Here is a 14,451-nt window from a genome sequence, read left to right as displayed (position 1 = left end):
GGCAATGGGTAGTAAGGAGGGCACATATTGCATGGTGCACTGGGTGTTATACACAACTAATGAATCATCGAGCCTTACATCGAAAACCGGGGATGTACTGTATGGTGACTAACATAATATAATAAAAAATCATTATTAATAAAAAGAATACCGTGCAGCGGAATCCTACAGACATTCACTGTAAATGTGTCAATTAATTTGACTGGGAGTTTTATTTAATCCCGATGGAAAACTACCATGTCTGCTCAGCCTCCACACTTCTCAGGGTCACTAGCCCCTGCTCATGTTTGGCTGTTACAGGTTCAAAAGTTGGGGGAATACCTGCCACTGGGACTCTGGGCAACAAGTTCCACCAACGGTTACCATTCCTGTCAACAACACTCCTTTCTGAACTCCCCTACCAATAGTTCAGGCACAGAAAGGCCACAAAAGTCTGAACGTCTCTGAGGCAAATTGCAAAATTTAGAAACCATGTACCATGAAAAGGAGAACAAGTCAATTTGCTCTGAGAACATGGATACGTCCGCAGACTGCTGAGGTGGGTTTCCTTACTCCCACCACACTGTCACTCAGCTGTCAGCCTACCCTTACCCCGCTGATGTCTCCTGTGTGCCTTCATCTCAGGGTTGTTTTACATACCAGGGTGTCTCATTCGGACAGACAACACTGCTCACTGCCTCCCTCCCCATTTCCCCATTCTCGTCAATAAACTCAAGACGTCCGTTTCCATTCCTATTTTCCAGACCCAAGACCACCCTACAAGGCTTGGTTATACACAGGAAATACCAACTCTCAGTGAGTTAACTTCTTTGCGAGTCCTGACGCTGGAGACCAACAGTATTGCTTCTGGCCCCAGTGATGTTTCTTCTCAATGCCCACTTTCCTGCTGGTTGCCTAACTCACGTTCTGCAAGTACATTGCTCAGTCTAACCCGCTACGCCCTATTACTCAAAAGACCCATCAGGGAGGGGAGAGTGAATTAGGCATGTTGAGGTAATTTTGTGCCTCAAGCATTTTAAAGCAATGGCCATTCTGTCAAGTGTAAATGATGGCAGCTTTGCTATGTGTTTTATGTTCAATTCTCAACCATAACTGTTGCTGCTTCAAAACTGCCAGGTAGCTGAAAACGACTTTCTGATGACATTTTTCAATCCCTTCCCTTTCCTAATTTAAAAATCATTCAAGTGAGCAAGTTTTCAGGCCACAGCATGTCCCTACTGATTACTTTCTGAAGATCAGATTCTCAGGCTGGTGGGGAGTCTCAGAAAAACCTGTGTATGGGCTTTGCCTCAACTTTTTAAGGAAGAAGAAGACAGGGTCATCACATGGCTAATTCAGTCACATTCTACAACGTGAAGGCGCCACAAACACAGAAGGAGCAAGAGTTTAACAGTAAAACAACAAAATGTGAGAGGAGTTTTTCTGGACCAATCTTCACTCTCAAAAATTTCACCAGTATGTAAATCGGATTTGCAAGATTAGTGCTCCAACAAGGGGTCCGACAACTGTGTCATCACCAGAACGATCACTTTCAGATTTTATCTTAAATACGTCTAAAAGGATTTTCCTTGGCTTTCCATGTGTAAGCACAATTAGCTGTGAAGCATAAAAGAATTTTACTTACAATATTTTAACATAATATATAATTTAAATTATGAGTGTTTATTTACATAAATAAAAACAAAACTAAGACTTGTTTAAAATGTGAAACATGAAGCCTATGAATCAGAAACTCACTAGTAATAACTCTGTGAACAAAATCTGCCTTAAATTGGTAAAATCCCATATTTTAAAATGTCAACAGTAAATGACAAAAACAACACATTTTATCTAAAAGTGTAAAAGAGTAAAAATGAATATAAAGATGAAATGAATAATCTGCAAGAATAGACACCAAGAAAATCAATCTTAATTACACTGCTATACATTCTAGATTAAATACTTAATTCAATGAAATCTCTCTTTTGGCCTTACCTTTCTTGAGACAAGGAAATTTAAACAATTTAACCAGTCCAAAATCATCGCCGGAAACCAGCACTGAGCTGTTGTAATTTGCATCCACTGAATTGATGTCAGTGACATCAGTGTACTTTGGCCAAATTCCACTCACTTCAGGGCCTTTCACACAAGTCCAGGAGGCCCAGGGAATCCCTTTGATTTCTTCTTTACTTGTTAAAGGCTTCCCAGCTGAAAATTATTGATACATAGTAACATAATGTTACATTTAAATAAAAAGCATATTCTAATTTACTTATTCATTTTTCTTATAGAGGTTTATGGAAGTCTTTTTAAAAAATTAAAAAAAAAAACTTCTATAAAGCAAGGAACCTTAAGATTCTAATCTCTTTACCCAATTTATGATTTGTTTTCTTCCAGCATGGTTTAAAGAGAGTGCCTGATCAAAACTCAGATATGGAGATGAGAAAGAAAATGATCATTGTACTTAATATAATATCTGAAACTACTACACAGATAGTATGCTTTGTATTATTGATGAAATGACTTGGACAAAAATATATATTATCATATTTAGTCACCAACAGTTTGCCAGGTTTTTAAAAAATTTATTCTCAACTTCTACTTTTCATAATTCAAAGAGCCACAGAAGTGATGTTTTAAAACTTAAGCTCCAAAAATTTATGTAAACATTTAATGGATATTATATAAATTTAAAAGCATTAGACAATGAAAATCCACCAAATTTTGATGAAGTAAATGTAAGTGGTTAGGGAAAAGAGTCTTGAGAGTCGTGCCTGGTATGTTCTCAAATGTATGGCACGATTCCCATTTGTACCAGAAGCTGGTGAGAGAGGCCACCCAGGGGCACACGCAGGCGGAAACACGCAGATACAGAACTGAAAGGCCATACACAATTTTAAAATTCAAAATCAAGACAATTTAGCGTACTACCTCATAGTTTCTTCTTCAAAAATAAATAAACAAATGTTTTCAAATATAGAATCTGGGAGAATAGACGCTCATACACGTTACCGGTTGGCTGTCAAACTGGCATGCAGAAATTCTGGACTGTGACAGCCTCACATAAAAATTCATGAAGATGACCATGAAGAGTTGACAGAACATGGTCTTTAACCCAACACTCCCCCTTTGGAAAACACAGTTCAAGAAAGTCACTCAGAAGAGGAAATCCCCCCACATGAAGATATTTGGAGATGCACCATCTGTACCAGCAAAGAAACTAGAAATAAGTAAGCCCAAATGCTCACTAACAGAACAAGAGAGCAAACTGATATCATCACTGAGCAGGACGTTACTTTGTTATTGTAAAAAATAAACGTGTATTCCATATTTTTTCACATATGGCAAATATATATGAAATAATTTCAAGCAAAGAAAGTAGACACCCAGGATATGTACCTAGTGCCGGTGTGCTGAGGAAGCTGACGGGGCAGAGGCTCTTTAAAAAGCCATAGTTACACTAGACGGTATATATTATTTTCCGGTAAAAAAATAATTTTTCAAGAAAAATTTTAAGGTAAAATATTATTTGATGGCAAGATTCATGATATTAAAATTTTCCTCTTATATTAAAAAATAGTCAAAGATTACAATACAGAAATTTATCTTTTATTTCTGCCGTTTTAGTACTACAAACTAAATGTCACTAAATGTTATAGAATCTGATGAATCTCTTCTAAGGGGATAGTGGAGGTGACAAATAAGAATTGTACTTTTCAAATCCCAATTAGCATATTTCACCAAATAATATCATAAAGGCTTCCAATTATGAAGAACACAAGTTTTGGACTAAAACCATCACAGCAAATGAAGACCGTGATCCCCAATTATGTAGCACTTTTGGGCATTTTCCTAGGATTCCTTTCCTTTCAGCGATCTTCAGGCGTTCTCTATAACTTCTAGCTATGTATCCTTTGCCCATCATAACCACTCAAGTATTTCTGTCCACTTTGTGCCTCAAGATCTCTTTCATCGTGCAGCGATTTTTTATCTTAATATGTTCCAATTTATCAGCCTTTTCTTGGAGAGTTTGAGATCTGGGGGGTCGTGTTTCTAAGAACATTCCTTGCCCTGAGATATGATGACATTCTTAAATATTTGCTGCATGTGGCTCAGAGTTTCGATTTCCACAAGCATCCAACGCCTGCAGGACTTACACGGCATCCTGTAGAACAGGCGTTCTCCTGCGCCGTCGTTGGTCTGCAAGTATTTGCTATCCAAAGACCAGTCAATGTGTGTGATGAAACTAAGGGACTTGCTGCATTCTCCAATTTTCTTATACCGCTGGGCAACGGCATACACGTCCACTGGGCCGTCATTGGATCCCACCGCGAGGTAAGAGCCATCTGGAGAAAATTTCATTTCATGAATGACTTCTTTTCGATCTTTGATATGAACCACTTCTGTCATATCTCTATAAGAATAAAAAGCAGCAATAAAAAGTGATAAGCAGCAAATCTAGAAATAGGAACCCCAAGCTGTGTCTTAAAATTTGTACGGCAGAGAAAAAATTGTTTCAAAAGGGAGAAAACACAGGAATGAAAGGATTAACTTTTGAAAAAAGATATAAAATACTCTATTGAGTTTCTGGCCATTTTAGACAAAATTAACCAACATGTGAAATATTTGGGGCTTCCAAAATAAAAACCACCAAAAAATGGAATTGAAATGCCTATTTGCTTTCATGGTTAATTATGTATTATTTTCCCCTAAAACTTTTTGCCTTGAAAAATTGGGGTTAGTAAAATTGTTTTAAAAACATGTCCTGGAGAAAGGTAAGCTACGTCAAGGTTACCTTTTTAATATTAAATTCTTATGTAATTATTTTGCACCGTGAAAGCTCAACAATTCGTACATCAGACCACCCAGATTTTGTATCCCTTCCGATAAGATTCTGGTAAGAACTGCTGCCCTCATCTGAAAGCTGCCACCATGAGACCGAATTCTGACTAGGAAGCCCCCTCTGCCAGTACCGACAACTTCTTCCATAGCAATAAATCAGTGCACAAAAAATGGCAAATATTAGCTTCCACATGACAATTCCCCTCGCCTGCTATCACTTATTAGTAGCACTATCACTTACTATATACTATGCATGTATTATATAATATAGTTTAATATCATCCAATAAGTGTCATCAAATAGGGTTTGGGGGTGTTGTTTTGGTTGTTTTGTTTTGTTTTGTTTTGGCTTTGGAAAGCCATCAAAAGAAATCCATCAAAAAGAAAAGAAGATCTGGTAATTGGCCGTCTTTTCACACCATCACTCAGCAGAGAAAGAAAATGTGGCCCACCGACTCAGTAATAAGTTATGAGTGGCTGGTAAATGAGAATTTAGTGTAATAAACCATGCCAAGATCATTTTTCAAAGCTACACAGAATTTTCTATGTGCAAAATATGCAGTATCTAATTTACAGCTGCATTTTCTTTCTGTAATCACAAATTGCGTAAGCCAAAAACCAACCAGTGCGTTTAGAGAAATTATAAGCGTGAGTCATAATTTTTGTCTAGTAAATACAGGATGTTAATAAATATGAAATATTCCATTTAATTTTTCATTATAGGTGGAAGAAATATTTTACTCAAGCTCATCTCTAAAAATCTGGCAGTGCTGGAGACTGCTTTCTCATTTCTTTCTCTTTCCTTGGCTTCCTATGAGCCCATTACCCCTTGGGACCAGATGAGCTCGGGAGTTCATTATTCACTGGAGTTTAGAAAGGTTCACATACAATATATTATGTAACATCCCCAGTAGGAGTTAGGGCAGCACCCTGTATTAAACACATTAATATTTTTGTAGCAAATCACATAATTATTCCTATTAAGAGATTAATAGGCAATAAACAGTCTCAAACAGTTCATTGGGTCAAGATGTCTGTCAAATAAGTTACCCAAGAACCGTGGATTTTCAGAGTGTTTGGATTTGGGAGATACAGATAGGGGACTGTGAATCTAGAGTGTTCCTATTTGAAAGAGTAAACGCATTTTTCCTGAAGTCCTGGAATACATGATGGCCAGGAGAACTAGTTTCAACAAGAGGGCATTTCTGACATCATTTTCCGTACGGTCGGTACGTGCCTGACTCGGAGAACAATGAAAGAGCCATCCTTCATGCCCAGGGCCAGCTGAGATCCATCGGGGCTGAAGGCCACACTGCGAACTGCTTCCTCCATGTTACAGCGGGCAATCAAAGCATGGTCGGCCAGGCTCCACAGCCTACGCACAAGAACAAGGTAAAATCAAAACCCACTTCTCACGGTCATCGGCCAGCCCCAGGCTGCAAGGCCTGTTCACCATTCCGATGGTGATGACAGCAGAGGACGCACCGACTTCACACCAGTCCTTCCTTGAGGCAGGTCTGGCAATGTGGGAAGGTGTTTGGTTTATCATTGGGTCGTTGGCACCATCTGAAATACCCAGCAAGAACTATAAAATGAGGTAACATTTACAGAGATTTTGAGATGGATAAAATAAAGACATTTTAAACACTACTTTACACAAAATCTTGCTATTCTCTTTGGAAATTAAAAATAGTTCTTTATACCAATTGTTGTTAATAACAGAGAAAAAGAAGTACTACTGGATGTTATTATTGTTAGTTTGTTTTTTAAAAAAAATATGAGTACCCTTTTAATAACTGTGATTTTAGCACCTACCGATTGAAACACACCTTAACATTTGTTGGCCTCCCTAGAAAGAAAACCTATCTGAGATGGAAAAGATCAAAAGACATCCCTGCCAAGGATGGTCCCACAGGCGGCTGTCTCCGGTTGTCTGCGGTCATGCCTCGCTAGCCCCCTGGGTGCCCCACTGCAGATAGGTCCACCGCCCTTGCTCGGGGCGGATACTTCACAGTGCCCCTTGCCGATGGACACAGCTACTGCTGGAGAAATGGAGGCCAAGGGGCAAGTGCCCCAAACACACAGTGGCAGCAGCTCCTGGGACACCCGATCCAGGCACCTCAGACTAAGTGAACACGAACTAAATATTTGAAGAAACAAATAGGGGTTTATGCTAGTTGCAATCATGGTAACTGACCTCTATCTGTTAGTAGTCTTAAGACAATCTTCTCTAAACACACAAACGACCATATCTGCCGGGAGGGGGGGCGCAGAGAATTGAGAGATCTGCCACAGAGAGGCACGAATAAGTCACATGTGGCGCAGCTCCTCTAAATGCGTTCTGCCATCAGGAAGGATGGAGGCATGCTCCTTAAAATGGAGAGTTGCACAGCGAAGAGCTCACTGGTCCCTGAGGCAGCCTGCACCGTTCAGCCTAAAGCTCGTGGTAGTCTTGCAATACCTCGTCCATTATTCATAATCTCGCACTGCTTTTAGCCTGGTACTATTTTAAGCAATGTAAGCTTTGCTTTACTAGCATGCAGAAACTATCACTCCCCAGTAAACTGTACCATCCTTATCGAGTCACTAAGCTCATCTTTCTCAAGAAATTAGGACTTAGTCTCTTCCTAGTTGCAATATTCCGTATAAAAGAACATTTATAATTTTAGCCAAATTCATGGTTAAGGGGAATAAGACATTCTGACAGTCAGAGCTCCTTGGAGATGTTTGCATTTTTCAGACGCAACAAAGTTGCCCAAATAGAAAGCCAAAGACTTCCTTGAAATCCTTTCTACGTGGATGAGTATAAATTGAGTATCTCAGGTGCTCAAGTAACTTGGTGGCACTATTTTGCCGGTTCAGGGAAGGCTCAGAGTCAAGGAAGGAAAAGGAAGAGAAGAGGGGGAAGTTGAGTAAAGAGAAGCTTAAACTAAATAAACATTTATGCCATGTGGAGACGCAAGTGTAGGTTTACCGATGCTTAGACTGATGGGGCTTCAGCGTATGGTACAGATCACAAAATGGATTTACTTCTGGATTTATACCCCACTAAAGAGCACACTGTGCCTTGATCAGATGCACGGACATACAGAACCAGAGCAGCGGAGAAGCAGGAACCTCCAGTCTAGTCTACAATGTTCTAATTTAGCCATTAGAGCCCAGAAACAGTAATCAGTCAACCAATTGATCCAGCAGCCTCTCCCTCCCAGTGGCATGCACTGTTTCTGTCCTGCTTGTCATTGGGCACATTTAAAGGTCAGCAGCAAATACAGAAACACTGAAGTCAGTGGAACAGCCTGCCTCACACACCTCTAAATCCTGTGTTCAGCCCTCCAACCGTCACAGAGATATTGGAAGTGTGCTCGCGTTGCTCATTTTATGCAATGCTGTGGTCTCAGAAAATAACAAATGATCCACAGCCAGAATCCTTGAGGTCCTAATAAAATTGCCTGTTTTCTTAGGAACCAGTACCTTCCTTTGATTTGAGGACAATGTTCAAAATTCCATCTGACAATCTGCAGAGAAATAGTTGTTTCCTCGCACACTGAAGAGGACTCTGAAAATCAGAATCTAAGTTCTGATGAAAACAAACCCATGAATTCACCAATGGAGATGAATGTCTATAACAAAACTGTGAAATGCTGTGCACAGCCCCCCATGGAGGACCCGACCCATGAGGGGGAAGTATAATCTTACCACCGATAGATGCACTTAGCCCACATCACCAACTGAAAGAGAACTGGGAGCCTATCTAACCAGTAACAGTGTATTTTCACTCCTCAGAGCATTTCCATGACTGAAGATGGAGCCAAAGAAAGATAGCAACAACAAAATGCTAAGAAGCCAAGTGTTGTTGAGCTAAACGTTGCAACATTCCACTTAGAAATTGTGTGGTTCTGTACTGTGGTTTATCCTTCTCTGCAGTAACAAGCAAATTTGGGCAAAATAAATCTGTTATCCCAAGGCAGCCAGGGAGATGACAACCACCACTGCTGGGGTCTCACCTGACAGAGCGGTCGTCACTGCCTGTCACAGCCAGTGGCTTCTTGGGGTGCAGGGCCAGCGCCCAGAGTTCCCCCTCACAGTGGCCCTGCAGGATCAGCATCGGCTTGTCTCGTTCGCGCACGATCACTTCAAATATCTCACTGTCCTGGGTCCCTGCTAGAAGGCGGTCTGCTTTCCAGCACACACTCCGGATAGAGAGGCCTGGTGAATAAAAAAAAGAAATAAAACAAAAACCTATATTCACGCCATTTGCAAATAAAGAAAAACACCTAAACATCCTTTCACCAGGATAGCATCCAATGCAATGCATCTTAAAAATGCCTGAAGGAGAAATGTCAACTCCACACACCATCTGTATTATTTACCATTTCCTTCCATGCATTGGTCATTTACCCCGCCCCTTGCCATCTAGATTTTACACAAGAGTAATCACTCCCATGTGACATAGGGTAACTGTGTTTTTACATTAGAATGTATTTTAAATACTATATCTTAAACTGAGTATGAGGAGAAATTGGTCTTTGTGAAAAACTGTCCCTTTTTGAAATAAAGTACTTCTGATTTGCTACGGAAAAGTTAGAAGTCACTTCAATCTTTAGGCTGCTGACACTACATTAAAATTAAAGGTGGACGATACTGCAGAATGGTTAATTGCCATATTAGGCAAGTTTACTATGTATTTGATCAGAACCTAGACTCATTTTGCTGGATAACAGATGTACCATGTCCCAGAAATATGCAAATGAAACTAATTTCAGTCTCGAAATACCATCAAACATTTGTCGGTGAAGATGCTATTCTTCTCTGACTTAACATTTTATACAGTCCTCTCTAAAAGCACAGTATTTCTTTGAAATACAAACTTCCACCTCAAGAGTACATACTCTCCAGGCAGGTCTTCATTTGCATGCCTGGTTTTTTATTTCTTGGACTTCTTGTGGCCTGTTTTGTTCCTTACCGGGTACATTATTTATTTATTTAGTGAATTTTTCTCATGCCTGAATTAGAAATACAGACAGAATCCTGCTTTCACAACTACTTTAAATAAGGCAGGGATGTGTTAAGCTTTGAGATCTGAGTTGTCTTCCCAGTGGGCTTTGTGTCTCTGGTATAGAAAGTACCAGAAGACAGAGCACAAGTCTTTAGTCCTACTCTGTACCTGATTGGCCAGACACACCAGGGAGTTTCCCTTTCTCTCTGGAAACCAGTTTTTCTCTGCATTAAATGCAGACTGTAATTATGGAGACCATGTAAAGTTATCACCCGAGTTGGGACTACTTTGAAAGACAAATTAAATTTACATACTTTTTTAAAAAAGATTTTATTTATGTGGAGAGAGTGTGTGTGTACACAAGCAGGGGGAGCAGCAGACAGAGGGAGAAGCAGGCTCCTCACTCAGCAAGGAGCCCAACGTGAGGCTCGAACGCAGGACCCCAGAATCATGACCTGAGCCAAAGGCAGACGTTTAACCTTCTGAGCCACACAGGCATCCCATAAATTTATATACTTTAAGAATATTTAGTTTTTAACCAAAAAAGCAGCTTTACCATGTTGAAATAAATAGTTCTATCAAAAATATTTTCAAATATAAAATTATAATTACACTTTATTACAAAATGATAAGTTCAGAACCAAGGGGTGAATATGCAGAGCACAGAGGATTTCCAGGGCGGTGAAACTATTCTGTAAGACATTATCATGTTCGATACATTTTATTATATGTGTGTCAAAATCCACAGAATATGGGGTGCCTGGGTGGCTCAGTCATTAAGCATCTGCCTTTGGCTTAGGGCGTAATCCCAGAGTTCTGGGATCAAGCCCCACATCAGGCTCCTATGCTGGGAGCCTGCTTCTTCCTCTCCCACTCCCCCTACTTGTGTTCCCTCTCTCACTGGCTGTCTCTCTGTCAAATGAATAAATAAAATCTTTAAAAAAAAACAAACACCCACAGAATATGTAACTCTACGTGACCACGAGAGTGAACCCTAATGTGACCTATAGGCTTCGAGCAATGATGTATCAACTTGGCTTCACCTGCTGTAACAAATGTACCCCTCTGGTGGGGGATGTTGATAGCCAGGAAGGCTGTGCATGTGAGGTGGCAGAGGGTCTAGGACAAATCTCTGTGCCTTCCATTCAATTTTGCTGTGAACCTAAAGCTGCTTTAAAAAAATTAAGTCTAAAAAAAAAAATCCAGGACAAATGCTAAGCCAAATGGGATGCTGGGACAAAAGAAGGGTTAATTGGGGGTATATGGACACACTAACTATAATCCTCCCCTTAATCAACTCACAGTGGTCTTAAAAGGAACCAATGAGAGGATACATTTATTTACAAGAAAAGTATTTTTTTAAGGCACAAGGCTATTTTTCATGCAATAACTCTCTTTACCCCTTGCTCTGAATTCATTGTGTCTTGAAATGGAAGGAAATAGTACATAGGCTGACTTGTTATTCCCGCTTTGACACATACCTTGGCAACAGCTAGTTCGGGGTCAGTCACCCAAAATCCTGCCAGCAAACATCATGACGGGCTTTCAAGGTTGGCAAGGACAGATATGTGGTGAAAGCAGCCGGGTAAGACTGCAGAACGGCAGGGCAGGCAGCTGAGCAGAGATGAAACTCTGCTTTGTAGCAGCAGTCTTTCTGCCCTATCCCTTTCCTGTCCTTCTCTCTTTCTCACACTTTTCCAGAGGTTTAGTTACTGTTTGCTAATTAACATATTCCTGTTTCTTTCAGGACAGGAGTAAATTTGTTACAGGCTTTGGATCACTTATGATTTTATTGCAGAAGAGGTTCAATACTTTGTTATTCAGAAACAGGAAGAAGAGGGGTGCCTGGGTGGCACAGTGGTTAAGCGTCTGCCTACGGCTCAGGGCGTGATCCTGGCGTTATGGGATCAAGCCCCACATCAGGCTCCTCCGCTATGAGCCTGCTTCTTCCTCTCCCACTCCCCCTGCTTGTGTTCCCTCTCTCGCTAGCTGTCTCTATCTCTGTCGAATAAATAAATAAAATCTTAAAAAAAAAAAAGAAACAGGAAGAAGAGGAATATTAATTATTTTTTTAAGTATTTAATTTATTTGAAAGAGAGCAAGCACAAGTGGAGGGCCGAGGGAGAGGGAGAAGCAGGCTCCCCACTGAGCAGGAGCCTTATGCGGGGCTCCATCCTAGGACCCCAAGACCATGACCTGTGCTGAAGGCAGATGCTTAACCCACTGAGCCACCCACGCACTCCAGGAATATTAATTCATTCCAACATCAGCAAAAAACATCAAATAATTTACTTTTTATTACATTTATTGTCGATTTCCTCTCACTAATGTCTGTGAATACAAGAATTTTCTCAGTTGTATACACTGTTGTATCTTCAGTACCTAGCCCGATGTCTGGCATGGAGTATATGCTCAATAAAAACGGCCAAAAACACCAGAATCACAAACATTTCTCGTGCCCTTGGAAATACCAAGAAATAAACGATAATATCCCTATCCTCAATGAAAACATTGAAAGAAGGAAGGATATATTCATCCACTTATTCAAACATTTTTTATTAAGTACCTGCTATGTGCCCAAGACTAGAGTTTGGATAGTGAGTAAGTCAGGCTCATGCCCCACTGGAGTTTATTTATATTCTAAGGAGGCGCAAGACATTTGTAAGCAGATATTTACACACCAAAAAATAATTTAAATGGCATATACAAGATTCTAGGTCAAGATGGAGACACAGGAGGATCCTGAATTCACTCCTCCCATGGACACATCTAATCTACAGCAACATAGGGAACAATTTCCCCCGAAAGAAACCCAAAAGCAGCCGAACGATTCCTCTATACCAGGCAAACAAGGAAAGAAAAACAAAAACAAAAACCCAACCCTCGCATCAAAATGAGTAGGGGAGGCTGATAGACAATCTTACTATAAATTCCACCCTCGGGCAAGAATCCACAATTGGGAGCAAACTCACAACTCTGAGCTTCTTTCTGAGGAATGAAAGTTTTGAAGCCCACATCTGACACCTCACTATTTAAGACCTGTACTTGAAAGATGAGCCCCCAAAAGACTTAGTTTTGAAAGCCATGAGGGCTTTCATCCATGAGATCCACAAGGCTATAACGAATTTAAAAATCATGGGTTCACTGTGGCTATCCTCCAGGGCCTGGTGCAGAGGAAACTGAAACGCCCAGTTGTTCTGTGAAAGAGGACTATTTGCTTAAAGTTTCAGTCTGAAGGGCAGGCATCTAATCTAATACATGTCTAGAGGTCCACTGAAATACTCTCCAAAGACTGAGGAGGCCAGAGGGTGCCACATTTGCACTTTTCCTCTGCCTTGTTCCAGCTTGCTGCTATCTCCTACAAAGAATCCTGTACACACAAGGGGCTACTGCCCAAGAGTCAGCCCGTGACCTCCTGGCTTGGGAGGCCAGCAGTGCCTACATTCATGGATCCCACAGGACTGTAACAAATGGAGAAACAGTTCTTAATCAACTACCCCTAAGGCACAGCAAAGACAGAGCAGACTGAGATACCCAGTCTCTCTATGGAAGAGGCCTATTAATTTATCTTCAGAGCTATGGCCTGAGGGGTACATCTTCAATTACTGGATATGACAAAGAACCAAGTAGGCTGTTTATACAATCACAAAGGTTTGATGGACAACCAAGAGCTAGGGGAAGGTTTGAACAATAAGATTCACCTACATGAGGCCATCTCTTTAAGACCAGAAGTGGTGACTATTTTATCTAATGTAGAGAAACGAACAAAGAGGGTCAAGAAAAAAATGAACAAACACAAGAATATGTTTCAAATGAAAGAACAAGATAAAATCCCAGAAAAAGCAATGAATTGGAAATAAGTCATTTACCTGATAAAGAGTTCAAAATAACAGTCCTACAGATACTCACTGAGCTCAGGGGAACAAAGCATGAAAAAAATGAGACTTTCAACAAAGAAATAAAAAATATAAGAAAGTAGCAAACAGAAATCACAGAGATGAAAACAATAGCTGAACCGAATAATACACTAAAGGGCTTCAACAGGAAACGAGATGAAGAAGGAAAAAGGTCAGTAAACTCACAGAGGGCAGTGGAACCCACCCAATCAGAGCAGCAAAAAGAAAAAAGAATGAAAAACAGCGAAGACAGCTTAAGGGACCAATGTTAGTCTCTTGATGTTGTTTCATAAATCCCTTAACATTGGTATTATAAGGGTCCCAAAAGAACAGGGAGACAGGGCAAAAAACTCATTTGCAGAAATAATGGCTGAAAATTTCCCTAACATGGGGAAGGAAATCGACATACAGATCCAGGAAGCCCAGAGAGTTCCACATAAGATGACCAAAAGAAACCCATACCAAGATATATTATAATTAAAGTGTCAAACGTTAAAGACAAGGAGAGAATCGTAAAAGCGGCAAGAGAAAAACAATTTGTTTTGTACAAGGGAAGTCCCATTAAGACTATAAGCAGATTTTTCAGCAGAAATTTTGCAGGCCAGAAACTTTGCAAGGAATGGCACAATATATTTAACTTGCTGAAGAAAATACCTGCCAACTAAAAATACTCTACCTGACAAAGTCATCCTTCAGAATTGAAGGAGAGAGGAAGACTTTTCCAGACAATCAAAAGCTA

The 14,451-nt window shown here is 40.3% G+C and overlaps 1 protein-coding gene across 2 annotated transcripts in view; it reads right to left on the bottom strand.

Annotated features, from left to right (window-relative positions):
- Positions 1 to 14,451, bottom strand: part of EML6 (EMAP like 6) — a 274,663-nt gene that overhangs the window by 112,150 nt on the left and 148,062 nt on the right. For both annotated transcript variants that reach the window (XM_057309390.1, XM_057309391.1), the window contains exons 7-10: positions 8,825 to 9,026; positions 6,058 to 6,195; positions 4,137 to 4,393; positions 1,975 to 2,187 (exon numbers count right to left, since the gene is read on the bottom strand). In XM_057309390.1, the coding sequence (XP_057165373.1) occupies positions 1,975 to 2,187; positions 4,137 to 4,393; positions 6,058 to 6,195; positions 8,825 to 9,026 (810 nt within the window). The remainder of the gene's footprint in view (positions 1 to 1,974; positions 2,188 to 4,136; positions 4,394 to 6,057; positions 6,196 to 8,824; positions 9,027 to 14,451) is intronic.

The sequence above is a fragment of the Ursus arctos genome, unplaced genomic scaffold (assembly GCF_023065955.2).
Source record: "Ursus arctos isolate Adak ecotype North America unplaced genomic scaffold, UrsArc2.0 scaffold_8, whole genome shotgun sequence".
Lineage (NCBI taxonomy): Eukaryota > Metazoa > Chordata > Mammalia > Carnivora > Ursidae > Ursus > Ursus arctos.
Note: the sequence above shows the minus strand (reverse complement) of the source record. Positions and strands in the feature narration are given on the sequence as shown.